This window comes from Microcaecilia unicolor, chromosome 7, assembly GCF_901765095.1.
Source record: "Microcaecilia unicolor chromosome 7, aMicUni1.1, whole genome shotgun sequence".
Classification (NCBI taxonomy): domain Eukaryota; kingdom Metazoa; phylum Chordata; class Amphibia; order Gymnophiona; family Siphonopidae; genus Microcaecilia; species Microcaecilia unicolor.
The window spans coordinates 227,591,706-227,610,707 of NC_044037.1; the positions used below are offsets into that span (position 1 = coordinate 227,591,706).

The 19,002-nt window shown below is 40.5% G+C and overlaps 1 protein-coding gene across 2 annotated transcripts in view; it reads right to left on the minus strand.

Moving 5' to 3' along the window:
• Window positions 1-9,635: 9,635 nt before the first annotated feature.
• The window catches only part of DYNC1I2 (dynein cytoplasmic 1 intermediate chain 2), a 179,047-nt gene continuing 169,680 nt past the window's right edge, over window positions 9,636-19,002 (minus strand). Inside the window, exon 17 of one of the 2 annotated variants that reach the window (XM_030208936.1) lies at window positions 9,636-11,107. In XM_030208936.1, coding sequence (XP_030064796.1) covers window positions 10,994-11,107 — 114 coding nt within the window. In that variant the 3' untranslated portion in view covers window positions 9,636-10,993. The remainder of the gene's footprint in view (window positions 11,108-19,002) is intronic. The other variant, XM_030208935.1, reaches the window with a different exon arrangement.

The window sequence follows — 19,002 nt, forward strand, 5'->3', positions numbered from 1 at the left end:
TATGACACCGCACCAAGAATGAAATTAGGTATGGACATTTATGTGCATCTACTTTCAGCATAGTCTACGGTACTAGAAAAAGAGAAAGATGCAGGAATAGACAATATACAGAAATAAAAAAGGTGCAGGTGCTATGGATAGCAGCATTGAAAAAGGAAACCAGTCTTGGATCTATTAAGCATGAGTGAGAACAAATGCATGAAGAAATAGTGGATGAGCAAGAAGACAATGCAATAAAAGACAGGGTGAAAAGGAAAAATTGAATATCATCTGTAAGGAAAGAGAAAATGAGAGGACTCAGACTGTGTGTATAAGTGAAAAGCGTAAAGGACCGAGAACAGAGCCTAAAGGGACATTCACAGACAGAGAAGGATCAGAATAGCAGCTATTACTGAAGACCTTACAGCTGCAATTGGAAAAGTACAAAAAAAAAAAGAAGAAAAACAGAGGCGAAATCTGCCAGAGAAAAAAATCTAGTGAGAAAGAAGTGATTGACAGTACTGAAAGTTGCAGATAGAATGAAGATAGAAGAATTTAGCCATGTTGAAAGTGTTTCATAAGAAGCAGTAGACTGGGTCTTACAGTATAATGACCTTAAAGCAGACTGGAAAAGAGCAATATCATTAGCAAAGAATAGGTCTGAAATCTCAGTCTCAAATTATGTTGTAAGACAAAAACCTAATTAAAACAACTGGGATAGCGGGATTTAAAAATCATAATGGAGTGGGAAGGGGGAATATGGCAATTACTTCCTCCTTTGTGTTTATTCTTTGGGTTCCTTTTGGTTCCAATGTATTTCAGTTATTTTCACACCTCTTTTGCCATAAATACCTTCCATGATGACTGCAGTACCCTTTTTTTTTTAATCTCATTTTCCTGAGTCCACTCTCCAGACATTCATCCACAGGAAGTTTAGATAGCATGTTATAATTTGCAGTGGAGATGGGTAAATAAAAGCACATCTCAAATATACTTGAACAATAAAATCGCACTGGCTGTTATTAATATCATTATCCTGCAGCCATGTCTACCACCACTACTCACCAGCATGCTTACTGCTCAGCATGGTCCTTTTCTCCAGCTCAGTTCATCCCTTCTTTGACCATCATCTGGTAACTCTCACACTTAAGTACTTAAATGGTGGAAACACCATTTAAATCATACACTTTAAAAAAATATATATTGTTTTCCTTCCAAATGTGTGCTGTAAAAACTAAAAATGAAAGGAATTAAAGACTCAAATGACTAATACAAAATTATAATAAAATAACCCCAGCATCCAGATCAATGGGCTTTCACCATTGCCTGTAATTTCACACCACCATACGCTCTATAAACCCTGTGCATTAAAACTTGTTTGTATAAGCAGCAGTAAAGCAGTATGAAAATAAGTGGTTCTTGTTATGGTTTCTGTGCACATGTGACATTTATATAAAGGAAGATCTTTGAGTACATGTGTTGGAATCTGTCAGAATTCATCTTCGTGAGCAGAATGACAACAGTTGTGTTTATCGCTGAGGAGTCAAAGGAATTCCTGGGGTTGTTTTACTCCCTTATGTCTTGTTTCCACTGTTAACAGATACATGTAGAGCTCCCTGAAGAATCCTGTGGAGGGTGAAACCACCGGCTAGATTGGAGCCATGGGACCATGAAGCAGTAGAACTGTTAGCAGTTTGTCAGAGCTATGCTTTATGATTTTGATTGTGAAAGCAAATTGAATTCAAGCAATGCAAAGATTATTTATTATTATTTATTGCATTTGTATCCCACATTTTCCCACCTATTTGCAGGCTCAATGTGGCTTACAGAGTTTTGTTATGACAAGTTCATTCCAGGATTTCATACATAAGAAGTATCTGTACAATTACAATTAGTAATGTAAAGAGATAAAGGGAAAAGAGAAGGAAGGTGATAAGCAGGATCGTGTAGAAGGTGGCCTTTAATAACTGGGTGGGTTGGTGAGGTAGTTTTGTAGTTATGGGTTCTCTTTGTAGGCCTTGTTGAAGAGATGTGTCTTCAGAGATTTGCGAAAGTTAGTTATTTCGCCAATGGATTTCAGGGCTGTAGGTAGTGCATTCCACAGCTGCGTGCTCATGTAGGAGAAGGTGGTGGCGTATGTCAGCTTGTATTTTAGTCCTTTACAGCTGGGGAAGTGTAGATTGAGAAATTTGCGGGCTGATCTTATGGCGTTTCTAGGAGGCAGGTCCGCAAGGTTTAGCATGTAGATTGGGGCGTCCGTGTGGATGATTTTGTGAACAATCGTGCAGATTTTGAACGCAATGCGTTCTTTGAGTGGGAGCCAGTGAAGTTTCTCTCTTAGGGGTTTTGCAATTTCTTATGTAGTTTTTCCAAATATGAGTCTGGCTGCGGTATTCTGGGCTGTTTGGAGTTCTTTGATAGTCTGTTCTTTGCAGCCAGCGTACAGTGCGTTGCAGTAGTCCAGATGACTTATTACCATTGACTGTACCAAGGTCCGGAAGATGTATCTCGGGAAGTAAGGTTTAACTCTTTTGAGTTTCCACATGGAGTGAAACATCTTTTTTGTCGTATTCTTCACGTGTGCAACAAGTGTAAGGTTTCGATCGATGGTAACTCCAAGAATTTTCAGATTTTAAGAATAAGTTTTAATATACAGGGTTTGTAGACGATATGGTGGTGTGGATTTATGCACAATGATGAAAACCACTGATCTGGATGCTGGGGTTATTCATGGGTCCTTTTACTAAGCTGTGGGGGAAAAAGTGGCCGTAGCATGCCCTTTCACAGGTATTTCTGAGCGCTAAGGCCATTTTTTTTACTGCAGCTGAAAAATGGGCAATTTTCTATATTTTTGTATTAATAGCCATGCGCTAATATTGCCATTAGTGTGCCTGATCCTGCCCATAGAAATCAGTTCTGCAGTTTCTATGATGTATCAGGATGAGATGTTCAGAAATCCAGGACTATTCCAAAATCTCCAGCCCTGACCCGAGAAACTTGGCATCTCTGACACTATACTCTCCTTTGTTTTGGATGTTCTTGCTCCTTCCCCTTCCCTTGTCCTGAAAGGAGGAGTGGCCTAGTGGTTAGGGTGGTGGACTTTGGTCCTAAGGAACTGAGTTCCATTCCCACTTCAGGCACAGGCAGCTCCTTGTGACTCTGGGCAAGTCATTTAACCCTCCATTGCCCCATGTAAGCTGCATTGAACCTGCCATGAGTGGGAAAGCGCAGGGTACAAATGTAACAAAATAAAATAGATACTATTGGAGATTCTACATGGAATGTTGCTACTATTGGAGATTCTACATGGAATGTTGCTATTCCACTAGCAACATTCCATGTAGAAGGCTGCGCAGGCTTCTGTTTCTGCGAGTCTGACGTCCTGCACGTACGTGCAGGACGTCAGACTCACAGAAGCAGAAGCCTGCGCAGCCACATTGGTGATCTGCAAGGGCCGACTTCTACATGGAATGTTGCTAGTGGAATAGCAACATTCCATGTAGAATCTCAAATAGTAGCAACAGTGGAGGAGTGGCCTAGTAGTTAGGGTGGTGGACTTTGGTCCTGAGGAACTGAGTTCCATTCCCACTTCAGGCACAGGCAGCTCTTTGTGACTCTGAGCAAGTCACTTAACCCTCCATTGCCCCATGTAAGCCGCATTGAACCTGCCATGAGTGGGGGAGCGGGGTACAAATGTAACAAAACAAACAAAAAAAAGGTACACCAAACCCCCAGCCTGGTCTTCCTCCAGAATTTGCTCATTATACTGTGTAGACTGTCTTGAAATGTAATTATGTGCCCATAGCTTCATACCTCCTTCCAGTCCACTATTGCAAGACTACTATATCCAACTGGCAAAACACACTCACCTCCAAACCTGTCCTTCCTCGCAGTACCTTCACTTATAACCCACTTTACTTTCCAACTAGACTATGGCTGACAACTTTCATGACAAGGATCACAATATTTTAAGCCTGACCTCTCATACCAGGACACCTTCATCTTCCCTTCCTCACACTTCATTGCCACACCCTTCCTTTGACTCCTGCCACTTTTCTAAAAAAAACAGGAAACTGCATATCATCTCTCTGCCTCCAAACTCACTACCTGTTCCTCTTATCCCATTCCCACCAAACTCCTTAGCTCTGCTCTTCTCTTCCATCTATCTCATCTTCAGTCTATCAATTTCCACAGTAACTACCTGCTACCTTTAAACATACCATGATCACACACACAAACAAAAACACTTCAATGAACCCTTCTGAACCCTATTGACCATACTACTATCTCGTCTCCCTCCTTTCTTTTGCAGCGAAAGTACTCAAACCTGTTTATATCTCTACTGTCTTGACTTTTTCATCTCAAGCCATTTTTGATCTAGTCAAGTCTGGCTTTTGATCTCTACACACTACAGAAATTGTCCTTGCCAAACTCTCCAGTGACCAGATCAAGGGCCTTTAATCTATCCTCATCCTTCTTGACCTAGTCAGCAGCTTTTGACAGTGTTAACCTATTCTAATACTCTGCCCTCAGTTGGATTTAAGGATTCTGTTCATTTTGGTTTTCTCATTCCCATTGCAATTTTAGTGTATTCTGGTGGATCCTCTCTTTACCACTATCAGTGTACCACAGGGCTCTCTATATTTGTTCTCTTATTGCTCTGATCTCCTCCCATGGCTTTCAATCAAAAGTGTAGCTGGGGGGTGCAAGGGGAATGGCTGCTCCCCTAAACAGATTTTGAATGAAACAGCACTTACATGGATTGGCCCTTCTGCCTCGCACCAGCATCTATTTTACAAAAGGTCTGCTCCTCTGATGTCAAAACCTGGCTATGTTTCTGCTTTCATTATCTTCTTTATGGTGATAACTCCCAAATCTCTCTATATATACCAGAAATATCACCACTACACCAGTCCCAAATCTCAGCTTCCTTATGGACATTGCTGCCTAAATGTTCCACCACCATATGAAATTTGACATGGCCAAAACAGGGCATCTCATCTTTCCTCTTCTCCTTTTCTTTACTGCCATGGAAATGCATTTCCTTAGTCCCTTCAGACTGTAAACTTGGGGTCATCTTTTACTCCTATCAAACACATTGTTAAAACCTGTCATTTTTCTCTATAATCCCCACAATAAACACCACAGAGAGAATAAATAACTATGATCCAAGTACCAACTATCTAAACTATAGTACAATTAATACACAATGGGGGGCACTTCAAAATATTTTATAAAATGAGAGGAGACTATCAGTGTAATACAGTGCCACTTAGTGCTCACGGCACCTTCACTTATGTTTAAATGACGAAACCATGAGAATTCTTGCTGTACTTGTCACTGGCAAACACACACCAGGCTCCTCTCGTGTTTTTGTTTTACAACTCTGTCAAACATGTGCTCAAACACATTGAGTAAATGTATAAAAATATATGTGCATTTTCAAAATGTGTCCCAATGTCTAATACTTCATAAACAATCCATAAACTTGTTAAAAACACACAACTTATTTGCTGCATCACGTGGGTAAAGACGCACGGTCTGAGGGACCCCAATTCACTTGCTTACTCTGGGACCTACATGGACGGCCCCACTCTCCGTCAGCAAATACGCAGCACAAACACTATGCTGATTGCTCATTCATTCAAAAATTCCCAGGGCTTAACGAACTGCATCTTGGTACACTTTCTCAAGCCTCTCATGACTGCAGAAAACATAAGTGAATATATGTACTGCAATGATGTAATCATCAAAATAACTTTATTCAATGATCAATGCACACAGACAATGAACAGATATAGAAGACACAGGAGAAGGCCAAATTAAACCACATCCGCTTTATACTATGGTATTCCATTCTATAGCTTCATTTAAGTCCCACTGTGTTACGGCTCCTAACTGATGAATCCAATATTGTTCCTGTAATGTTAAACGGTGAATCCTGTCACCAACGACTGAGTATTCAAACACTTGTTCTGACTTTTTTTTTTTTTTTAATTTGTACCCCGCGCTTTCCCACTCATGGCAGGCTCAATGCGGCTTAGGTACTTATTTGTACCTGGGGAAATGGAGGGTTAAGTGACTTGCCCAGAGTCACAAGGAGCTGCCTGTGCCTGCAGTGGGAATTGAACCCAGTTCCCCAGGACCAAAGTCCACCTCTCTAACCACTAGGCCACTCCTCCACTCGATCAAAAATATGTTTACATAAAAAATGTTGAACCAGAGGCGCTATCATTGTGGCAGTATGTAACCTGCTGCAATGTTCAGTCCAAGGTGTTTTTATCTTCCTACTAGTATGCCCAACATAAATAAATTGACAAGGACAAATGCTCTCTCTCTTTCTCTCTGACCAGTTAGGTCCTATAGGATAGATCTTACCACACCATCCTCAATATTTCAGCCCCTGGAAAAAGCTATACATAGGCCTGCTTGAAATACTGAATGAAACTGTACGTGCTTAAAGACCTAAAACATTTAGAGAAGAGACATCACTTTGGAGCTTCCAATTTAACTGCAGGCCAATGTAAAGCGCTAATCGCTTGAAAAAAAAAAATCACCCTGACATTGCCATACGTCCAGCTGACATAGGTCCCTGAGAAAGGAAGTGAAACAGGGTACCTCATTGGACAGCATCTTGCAACTTATCTGCTGTGCCACAAGGGTAAGCATGTTTTTAACAAATTTATGGACTACTTATGAAATATTTATTTCTGCATTTGTACCTCACATTTTTCAATCAGGTTGTCAGTTCAATGTGGCAAACTGTTAGACATGTAGCATTATCATTTGTATTTGGCGTGTCACTGTTTTTCTGTGGTGATCACATTCCGTGGTGTGTTGCATTGTTGATTAGTTAGATTGGGGCACATTTTACACAATGTCTTTGGGCACATGTTTGACAGAGTTGTAAAACAAAAAAACAAACATGAGAGGAGCCTGATGATGTGTTTTTGTGCCAGCGACAAGTAGAGCAAGATTGCTCAGGGTTTGTCATTTAAACATAAATGCAGGTGCCTGTGAGCACTAAGAACATAAGACTAGCCATACTGGGTCAGACCAATGGTCCATCTAGACCAGTACCTTGTTTCCAAACGTGGCCAATCCAGGTCACAAATACCTGGAGGAAACCCAAATAATAGCAACATTCCATGCAACTCATCCCAAGGCTGGAGTGGTTTCCCCATGTTTATCTCAATTGCAGACTATGGACTTTTCCTTCAGGAATTTGTACAGACCTTTTTTAACCCAGACACACTAACTGCTGTTACCACATCCTCTGGTAACAAGTTACAGAGTTCAACTATTCGTTGAATGAAAATATATTTTCTCCTCTTTGTTTTAAAAGTATTTTCATGTAATTTCACTGAGTGTCCCTTAATCTTTGAATTTATTGAAAGGAAAACACAAACAAAAAAGATCACTTCTACTGGTTCTACACCACTCAGACTTTTTGTAGACCTCAATCATATCTCCCCTTAGCTCTCTTTTCCAAGCTGAAGAGCCCTAACCTCCTGAAATACAGTGACCAATATAGAACTCAATAGTCAAGGTGAGGTCGCACCATGAAGCGATACAGAGGTCTTATTTTCCACTTCCTTCCTAATAATTCCAGCATCCTGTTTGCTTTTTTGGCCGCTGCCACACACTGGGCAGAAGATTTCAGCATATTATCTACAATGACACCTAGATCTTTTTCTTGGGTGCTTACTCCCAAGGTGGACCCTAGCATCAGGTAACTATGATTCAGATTATTCTTCCCAATGTGCATCACTTTGCATTTGTCCACATTAACTTTCATCTGCTTGGATTCCCAGTCTTCCAATTTCCTAAGGTCTTCCTGCAGTTTTTCTGTCATCTGCAAATTTAATAACCTTGCTTATTGTTCCAGTTTCCAGATCATGTATAAATATGTTAAATGGCACCGGTCCCATTATAGAACCCTGCAGCACTCCATTATTCACCCTCCTCCTTTGAGAAAAATGACCATTTAACCTTACCCTCTGTTTTATGTCCAATAACCCAATTCCTAATCTAGAGCAGAACACTGCCTCACATCCCATGAATTTTTAATTTCCTCAGAAGTCTGTCATGAGGAACTTTGTCAAAAGCTTTCTGAAAATCTAGATAAACTACATCAACTGGCTCACCTTTATCGACATGTTTATTCACACCTTCAAAGAAATAAAGCAAACTGGTGAGGCAAGACTTCCCTTGTCTGAATCCATGCTGACACTGTCCCATTAAACCATGTTTATCTATTTGTTCTGTAATTGTATTCTTTATAATATTTTCTACTATTTTGACCGGCACAGAGATCAGGCTTACCAGTCTGTAATTTCCCAGATCACCCCTAGAGCCCTTTAAAAAAAAAAATCTGCATTACAATGGCCACCCTCCAATCTTCAGGTAATGTATTTAAGTGTCCCCAATTGTGTATTAATTGAACTACAGTTCAGAGAGTTATAGAGAAAAAATGATCCAAATCCATCACCAAAATTTATCGTTTCCTTTTGAAGCATACTATCAAAACCCTTGCATACATTTTTTTTTATCATCTCCCAGACTACTGCAATCTGCTCCTCACAGGTCCCTCACTGAACCATCTCCCTCTTCTTCAATCTATACAAACTTCAGCTGCATCACTTATCTTCCACCAGTGTTGGTACACCCACATAAGCCCTCTTAAGTTTTTTTCATTGGCTTCCTATTTATTCTTTCATACAGTTAAAACTTTCATATTCACATAGAAGTGCATTCATTTTGCAGCTCCTCATGATCTCTCCTCTCTTACTTTCCCTACACTCCTCATCAGGAATTCTACTGGTCAGATCATTCACTTACCTGTGCGCCCTTCTCTTCCACTACCAACTCCAAACTCTGTTTTTACCACCTTGCGGTGCCAAACACCTAGAGAAGACTTCCTGAGTTGGTGCCTCTCTGGCTATATTCAAATTCAACCTAGAAGCCCACTTTTTTGAGGCTGGTTTTGAAGTTTAATCCCTTATTCTCCTGTCCATATCCATGTTCTGTTTAACCCTTTTCCCATTACAAATGAAACTGTTTATTTGTCCTTTGTCTCTGTCTTGACTGCAAACTCTACTGAACAGGGATTGACCATTATATGTACAGCACTGCATATACTTAGTGGTGCTACAGAAAGTAACAATAGTAACGCACTGACCCTAGTCAAGTTATCAATACATTTTTCAGGCCCGATACATTGTTTAGTGTGCTTCACAAGTAGCCCAATCTTGTTTCTTGATATACAACTGTGAAAGCTTCAGTTGTCAGTCATTTTGAAATGGAATAGGATTCTTACAACTGGATGGCCAAATCTGCAGGAAATGGATACTGCATTGAGTGTGTAAACTTGTTTCCAATGGAAGCATGGCTGTGGGTTTTCCTTAAGTTTGCCTTTGCTGCAGGCTTTGCTTATTTCCTGAGGTATGTAAAGGGCTGAAAATAAAAAAGATTTTCATAGCCATAACATGTAAGACTACTTTTTGTTTGATACTAATATTGAAAATAAATTAGCACACAGATTCATAGCACTTCATAACTGGATGTAATCCAGCTAGTTTTAAGCTCCAAAGCTCATACTCTGCCTTTTCTTTTAGTTCTTTGAAATTTATTTTAGAAACATATTAATGGAAATGAAGCCACATTTATTACATTTTTTTTACCTTTAATTTTTATTTTTCCAATGTTTAACCACTGTGATGTCTTCGCTTTGAGCAATTAATCAAATAAACAGACCCTTGAACTTTCATAACTTTCCTACCAGCCTTTCAAGAGCATCAGAATGAGGAACTCCACCTTATTTTTGCAAACCTTTTAACCAACAGTTCTAATAAAAGATACTACAAACTCTTTACATTAAGGGGGTCACATAACTTCTGCTGATCCTCATAAAGTCATCCTATTAGCACATTTTCGCTTACTTCTAATTTGACTTTTAGATTAATAATCCTGATTCATTTAAAAGAGCATGTGTTCCTGAGCAAGCTGGAATAGGAAATGGGACAAAAAAACGTGCAATGGCAATAAGCAAAAAAACCAAAGGATCATAAAGTGCTAAGCAGAACATGAAGAAAACATGTTCCCTGGATTCCAGTCTTATTTACTTTTCTTATTTTCTTTGCTGATCATGTTTATGAAGTTGAGATTCCTAGAAGGAAACACCAGGGCCCACTATTCTGTGTGAAAAGTCGGTATGGAATTAATAAAATAATTAATATAAAAAACTGGGTTTGGCTATCAGAAAGCCAAAGTTCTAGTCCTTATTTTATTATTACTGCAGAGAAATAGACATAAGTACCACAGTCATGCCTGAAAAGAAAAAGAATAATCTGGACAGAAGGGAAAATAAAACCCCCAAGCACCTGTGTATTTGTTTATAACAAAACCTTCTTTTTACTGCATTTAGCAGAGAAAAACAGAACAAAGAAATATTGAAGAGGTCATTTCATTTTACAAAGTCTGAAGAATCAATTACCAAATGCAGGATGCTTTATAAAATTAGTACAGGTCAATTAATGTTTTGTTTACAGAAAAAAAGTTAATACTATACTTTGGGTTCTACCCAAAAAACCAATGCAACATGACCTGCTGCATGCACTTCTAAGGACATGTATAATGGTTACAGTACTAACAGTCCTTACGAAAATGAAACATTCATCTGTTATCTAAGAAATTTTGATTATTTAAAAATGACTTTTTTTTCCCAAGAAAATCTCTGACTAGCAGCAGAATATATATGCTTTTTCTTTTTTTTTTTTAAGAAAGAGATCCCTTTCAAACTCAGGTACAGTAGTATTAAAAGTCACATGTACCAAAGATAACGTGTTTCTAAATATACAGAAAGAATGGTGGTATTGCTGCACACCTTTATACAATAAAGTTTATAAATTTTTGTACTTAAGTTTCAATCCACATTATTTCTCTTCATATTATCTTTTAGATAGGAACATATTATCTAAATCTTAACCACATAAATAAGTCCCAAACGTCATATCTAGACAGGAATGCGGTTTGCAGCTTCCTCCTCAGCATCTGCTCGGTTTGCATTGATTTCTGCCAGCGTTCTGGCAAATCGTGTCCACTCGTCATTGCGAGGTACAGTAATTTGCTGTTCAGAAGGAAGAAGAAATGTTTAGCTGCTAGTAACTATTCTATTTTCAACAAAACTTAAAACCAAAGATTAACTATAAGGAATCATAAATCTATAGAAAGGAAAAGCTACCTTGCAAGAATGTGGTCAAAAGCACTTCAGTAATAACAGTGGGTATCAGACAATGTTTGTATTTGGCTTGTGCAATTTTTTGTTTGCTGACAGATGGCCACAGAGAACATACACACAATGAGTTTTCAAAATAAATATGTTTTCTGCATTGCTTTTCTTGGTTGCAAGTACAGCCACCTAGCTCTGAATTCTATCTCCGAGTAAACCAGTTAGTAAGCAAAGCAGAAATAATTTAAACAGACTGCAAACTTCATAATTTACAAACTGGAGCTTAAAAAAGCAGCAGTAGTAACCAGATTCTGGAAAACAACAATGCACCTTTCAGGGGATCTATTGTTTCCTCTCATTCCCAGGACTAACGTTTTGCATTTTTCACCTTCTATTAAATTTGCCCATTAAAATACCCTTTCCTTAAACCAGCTCTTAATCTGCTTTTGTCAGCTCTCTCTTTAGAATTATGCTGAGTCAACACAGCAGTACCCCAGATCTAGGTTAAATGCATGCCTCTAATTCACTGCTTACCAAACACTGATGAAGTGACGTGGAAACGTCACCACTGCTTGTACCCGGACTCTGCTTTCAACAACTCACAGCAAAATGTGATACCAGTGATGAATCTTAAATTTACAGGAGCTCCTTTTTCAGCACAAGTGTCATCTACTACGTTACTATGTATGTAAGTGTAATCACATACATCTTACCTTCCTAGCTATTCTGATTACGTGGGGATTAATAGAAGCATGCAGGACACGAGACAGCTGAGCACCACTTTGTTTAGAATATAAACCACTTTCTCCTTCTCTAGTTCTACCATTTTCTTATTCCCAAGCTGGGTTAAGACAGAGTATGCAACGAGTGCTGGAATTGACTCACTGTGTCTCACAGTATACAGTGGGAATAGCAGAAGCAGCAGAGAAGTTTTAACAGTTACATGTGCTCTCTCCAGCAGTAACCAAGGTAACAGAGCCAAGCAGTAGGTTTTACCTGAATTTTCTTTCAATTAGTCCTTCTCACTATTCCAGAACCTGTGGTATAGTTGTATCCATCAACCAGTAGGTGGGAATAGAGAACTTAAAACTGCGCTGAGACATCTCTCTCTTGGCATCCAGTCCAGCTCTTCAGTATTTACGTAGAAAAGCAGTAAGGAGAAACTCAGAATATACAGAGCTACCTTAAACAACTTACTAACCTAACACTAATCAGATAAGCAAACATCTCTGGACAACTTGCAGAGAACAAGAGGTATGCAGGAAGCATCATGCAAGATGACAGTCATTATTTGACTCATTATTTCAAACAGATTAAACATCTAAGAAACCTCAGGAACGCCTCTGGAATAGTGGGAGCACTAATGGAAAGAAAATGATCAGAAAAGACCTAATTTCTCCTTCCATTACATAGCTTCCCACTAACCCAGAACCTGTGGGATGTTCAAAAGCAATCCCTAGAGTGGATGGGATCCTGGCACCACTGCCCTGAGGACCGAATCCCCAAAACTGGCTTCCGAGCGAGCCGCAACATCCACCATGTAGTGCTTTGCAAAGGTATGCAGAGTTGACCATGTTGCCGTCTTGCAAATATCCACCGGAGACTGTAAGGTAGTTTCTGCCCAGCATCTCTGGCTGGCTGGGTTCCACATCAGGCTCTGCAACTTAGGTTAAATAATTACATTTTCTATTTGTAACCCAAACTTTTACTGACTTCTGCTCAGTCTGTGTTGAGGCACCAGTCCTAATTTTACTTTGAACTTCTTCCATTTATTTTGGCTGGAGAAAGGACATTTTATCTTCCCTTCACATTACAAATAATTCTTCTCATACCCTGTTATCAGAGCTGGATCTTTATTTATATCTAACCCTCCACCTGGACAACAAAGAAAAAGCCTACAGCAACCTGAATCAATTGGACCATCCAAGGACATCAGAACCAGAAACTCTAAAGTTCATACCTGCAATCCACGAGTTAAAAATGTATTTTAACTGTATAATCTACTTCTAAAATTCTGAATCTGATAGATTCCTTAAAACTAAAGGCAACTATCAAAACCTTTGCAAAGAATTCACATTGAAGAGTTAAAGTACAGCCATTTGTTTCTCTATTGCTGGAAGCCTTTGATCTCTCACAGGCCTGCTCTGAATTTACAACTTTAAAAAGGTCTGTTCTTTTAGATTATTTAAAGCCTTAACCCTGCATTGCCAACTAGTAAGACTGCTGATCTACAGGCTGAACGCCACAGGGTGGACTGCAGTGCCACCCAGTGAAATTTTGCCTAACTAGCGTCTGACACAAAAAATGTGCATTGGTCCCAAACACCATGACAGCATCCCAGTGGTGTATGGGAGAGGAAACCATAATCCCCACAAACCAAAGAGAAGGCAAAAGTAAAGGAGATCAAATACCTACATAACCATACTTAAAAGATCACCTCATTGCCACAAAAAAGCTACCCCCAGACCACCCTTGGGAACTACAGGACTGGTGAATGCCAGATCAGCTGCAAAGAAATCCTTGTTGATCCATGATGTCATAAATGAATAGCATCTTGACATCCTCGGAATAAGTGAAACCTGGCTAGATGAAAGTGGGGGTTTACCACTGGCTGAACTATGTCCAACAGGTTTCAACATCCAACATCAACCAAGACCACGAAGACGGGGTGGAGGGGTAGCAGTCTTGATTCAGGATACAATCAAACTGTGCAGAATATCCATCCCCCGGCTACATGAATCAGAATCTCTTTTAATCCAACTTGAAGAGAAGAAACCAATCTGGCTGCTCATGATATACAGAGCACCTTATAACAACACATTATCTGTGCAAGAACTCCTAGACCTGATTACTCAAGTGACCCTGAATTACCCTAGGCTAGTAATCATGGGAGACTTCAATCTACACATCAAAACCCCAGATGCCACCACATCTGCCTTTCTGGACATGATGACAGTACTAGGATTTACAAAGGTGATCAATTCTCCAACCCACAAAAAGGGTCACATACTAGACCTGGTATTCTACAAAGGGGTGGATATGGGATAACAGTATTGAAATAACACTCCTATCATGGTCAGACCATTTTCTAATTAAATTCTCCCTACGTGACCACCTGAAACAAATGGCACCTCCCAGAGTTTGGAAGGAGATCAGAGACAAAAAAAGCTGACTGCTGAGAATTTTCTAGAGGCCTTGGACTATCCACATGTGGATGAAAAGACAACAACAGTGTCAGAACAAGTTGACATCTGGAATACACACTTAGCCAAGACTTTAGAGAAAACAGCACCACTAAAAAAAGGTCTTATGCCCCACTCACAAATGCTTGCCTTGGCTTTCTCCAGAACTTCGGATCCTTAAACGCATAGGATGAAGCCAGGCTAAATTGTAGGAAGAACACAGCAAAGTACCGCCAAGCCTTAACAGCAACCAAAAACAGTATTTCTCTCAATGTATTGCAAAGGCTGCCAATTCAACCAAGCAGTTGTTCAGTGTAGTAAACAGCCTACTGCAACCCCCACAACAGAACCAGCCTGCCCAGTCTAAACTGAACTGCAATGATTTTGCTGCGTACTTTGTCAACAAAATTAAAAGTCTCTGCCAGGATTTACAGGCAATCCCACCCAATCTGGAGGCAGAACATTGGACAACCACCACCAGAAGGCAGAAAGCAGAGGGAAAAGAGAAAGGAAAAAAAATAAACAAACACCTCAGCATTGACCTTTATCAATGCAGTATTCAGACAGAGAAGCAGCCCAGAAAAACTTAGTACTGCTCCCAAAAGACTAGTCCACTCCGGTGATAGACCAGGAGGTGCACCCTGTCCAGGCAAAGGGAACTGCACACAAGAACAACTCCTGGACTGTGTGGGAGAGCCTTGTATCCGCCACCCCAAAGCTGCAGCTTCAACTCCCTCCACCATTCAAGCTGCCACCAGTCAGCGCCTCCCCGCTTCTGCTTCCTGCAAAGCTGCTCCCTAGGCTGGCCACTGTGTTCAGCTGCGCTCCTCTGCCAGTCTCTCCACCTGGGTTGCCGCTTCACCTCCGACGGGGGGTGCACAATCTCCCGCTGCAGGCGGTCTTACCCAGCGCCTCTGAGCTGCAAACAGTAGTGCCCCGGCACCAGCTGGGAAAAGTGGGTGGCGAGACCTGGAATAAAGTTGTGGGAAAGTGATCTGGGTGCTGAGATTGAGGCCTCGCAGTCAGGGGTTATTGGGAGCTCAGCTCTTAGTGGCCATCTTGGTCAATGGCTCCACCAGAATTTATAAATATGTTAAAAAGCAGCGGTCCCAACACAGACCCCCTTCAGAAACCCACTATCTACTCTTCTCCATTGAGAATACTGACCATTTAATCCAACTCTGCTTTCTATCCTTTAACCAGTTTTTAATCCACAATAGAACACTACTTCCTATCCAATGACTTTCCAATTTCCTCTGGAGCCTTTCATGAGGCACTTTGTCAAAATGCCTTTTGAAAATCCAGATACACAATATCGACCGGCTCACCTTTATCCACAAGTTTGTTCACCTTTTTAAAGAAATGCAGTAGATTGGTGAGGCAAGATTTTCCTTCACTAAATCACATGTTGGCTTTGTCTCATTAATCCATGCTTTTGAATATGTTCTGTAATTTTGTTCTTTATAATAGTCTCTACTAATTTGCCTAGTACCGACGTCAGGCTCACCAGTCTGTAATTTCCCAAATCACCTCTGGAACCTTTTTTTAAAAATCGGTGTTACATTTCTCCCAAATCTTCCTCTGTGAAGACCTAAGCAAAGAATTCATTTAATCTCTCTGCTATGGCCTTCTCTTCCCTAAGTGCCCTTTTTACAGCTCAGTCATCTAGTGGTCCAACCGATTCTTTTGCTAGCTTCTTGCTTTTAATAGACCTAAAAAAGTTTTACTATGTGTTTTTGCCTCTCTCTCTCTACCTCCACCTGCTGGTTGATGGACACAACTATCCCACAGGATCTAGAATAGTGGGAAGCTACGTAATGGAAATACTCATAGTATGAACTTCAGCTCCTCCTTTGTACAAGTGAAGAGGGTGGCAGAAGTCTATGATGTCCACTTAAGACCAGGAACTATTGGGACAGAAGAAATGCAGATGGTAGGGGAGGAGCAGGGATCCATAAGCAGTAAGGAGTGGGGGGAGCAGGAGCACCTTAAGGGGCTGGAATATTTGGGTGATGGATCTGCTTTAAGATAGCTGGGTGTGAGACTGAAACAGAGTGCAGCAACAGGAGTGAGAAGAAGGATACAAGGCATGACAATGGGGCTAAATGATGGTTGAAATCCAAGGAAATATTTCTTGAAAATGTACCGAAAGGGAAAATGACTCTGCAAGGTTTGAATGGGTACACACAGAAACAGGCCAACACAGAGAGGGGTCCAAAGTATAGAACAAAGTCCAAGTAGCCAAGAAAAAGCACTAGGGGAATGCAAATCTCTCTCATGAATATTAACTGTGGTTATCCTGAAAACCTGACTGGCTGGGGTGCCTCCAGGACCAGGTTTTGGAACCACTGGTTTAGGGCATTGTGGCCTTGATCTTTGAGGCTGGGAAGAACAAGATCACTGCTGTGGGGCCTAACATCCTTTATGGGAAAAGAACTGCTCCTGAGTGGTAGTCTGGTAGCTGGTGGAAGTTCCACAGTTGCAGTGCAGAGAGTTTCCAATGCAGAGGCGATTTAGAATATTCTTTTAACGAATACTAGGAAAGAAAGCTCCTCTGGAGGGAATGTGCTGTGTGTAGGTATAGAAGAAATGTCAGTAACCCTGGTGAGTCTGCTTTATTCAACTCTAGTTCTTGAGAGCCATAATCCAACTTTCATTAAATGTTCTAATTCTGAATCAGACTCAAGAAGGAAAGAGTATCTGTGCACAGGCAAATGAAAAGGTGTATGCCTTTTTGATACAATCTTGCAAGGAACTGGGGAAATATTTCCTTTTCTGAGTTTGAATAGCTTCAAACAGTGATAGCTAGTGCTGAGCTGCCCACATCACAAAGTAGATAAGTACATAAGTACATAATTAATGCCACACTGGGAAAAGACCAAAGGCCCATCAAGCCCAGCATCCTGTCCCCCGACAGCGGCCAATCCAGGTCAAGGGCACCTGGTAGCTTCCCAAACGTACAAACATTCTATATATGTTATTCCCAAAATTGTGGATTTTTCCAAGTCCATTTAGTAGCGGTCTATGGACTTGTCCTTTAGGAAACCATCCAAACCCTTTTTAAACTCTGCCAAGCTAACCGCCTTCACCACATTCTCCGGCAACGAATTCCAGAGTTTAATTATGCTTTGGGTGAAGAAAAATGTTCTCATATTTGTTTTAAATTTACTACACTGTAGTTTCATCGCATGCCCTCTAGTCCTACTATTTTTGGAAAGCGTGAACAGACGCTTCACATCCACCTGTTCCACTCCACTCATTATTTTATATACCTCTATCATGTCTCCCCTCAGCCGTCTCTTCTCCAAGCTGAAAAGCCCTTGCCTCCTTAGCCTTTCTTCATAGGGAAGTCATCCCATCCCCGCTATCATTTTCGTTACCCTTCGCTGCACCTTTTCCAATTCCACTATATCTTTCTCGAGATGCGGTGACCAGAATTGGACACAATACTCAAGGTGCAGTCGCACCATGGAACGATACAACGGCATTATAACATCCTCACACCGGTTTTCTATACCTTTCCTAATAATACCCAACATTCTATTCGCTTTCCTAGCCGCAGCAGCACACTGAGCAGAAGGTTTCAGTGTATTATCAACGACGACACCCACATCCCTTTCTTGGTCCGTAACTCCTAACGTGGAACCTTGCGTGTCGTAGCTATAATTCGGGTTCTTTTTTCCCACATGCATCACCTTACACTTGCTCACATTAAACGTCATCTGCCATTTAGCCGCCCAGTCTCCCAGTCTCGTAAGGTCATCACTTGAATCTAGTGTAGGTTCCAGGTGTACCAATGTGGCAGAAATGGAATAACTAATACACTAACTCCTGAGATGGTACATCTTTACCATTCTTGTCCAAATGTTTCTTATATACTATCCTACGTAATTGACTAGCACAGTTTTTGAAGATCTTTACACTCACGCACAAAGTCCCGCAGTCTGGAACTCCCTTTTACCCCTTTCCTCTGTTGTTCCTTATGCTCCGCCTAGATTATTAAATCCTTTTAACGACCGCAGTCTGCACAACTCCCCGGTGTGGAGTGCAAGACTAGAGACAAAGAACATAGCATTCTTTTGTACTGCCCCAGTCCTTTTTATTCATTACCAACATATTTGCTTGGAGTCTTAACTAAAATATCATTCAGTTATAAAAATGTACCTATTTTGAAAGACTTTTCCCAACTGGTTACAGATAGTGTCAATACATGATTTACAATCCCTGATGTTTGACAGTATGACTGTTGTGGTCGAGAGCTTTATATTCTGCATGTGTGTATGCTTTAATGGTATGTTATTTTAGTGCTACGTGGTTTGCCTGGTAATTTCTTTCCTATTATTGGCATTCCTTTCCTCTTTTATTATTATTTTATATTGTATGCCATCTTGCAATGTTTTCTTATGAAAGGTGGTATATCAAATCTAATAAACCATAAAAAGATATGCTAACAGTGACATTGTTCTGGATTATACAGAGGATGGAACAGGCAATTTCAGAGGAAATATGCATATAGATGCTGGTGGAGTGGCATTGACTTTCATATATTAGGCAAAGAAGGATTTTCCTTATATCATTCATTTTGGAGGACACAACTCCATAACTCCTTGA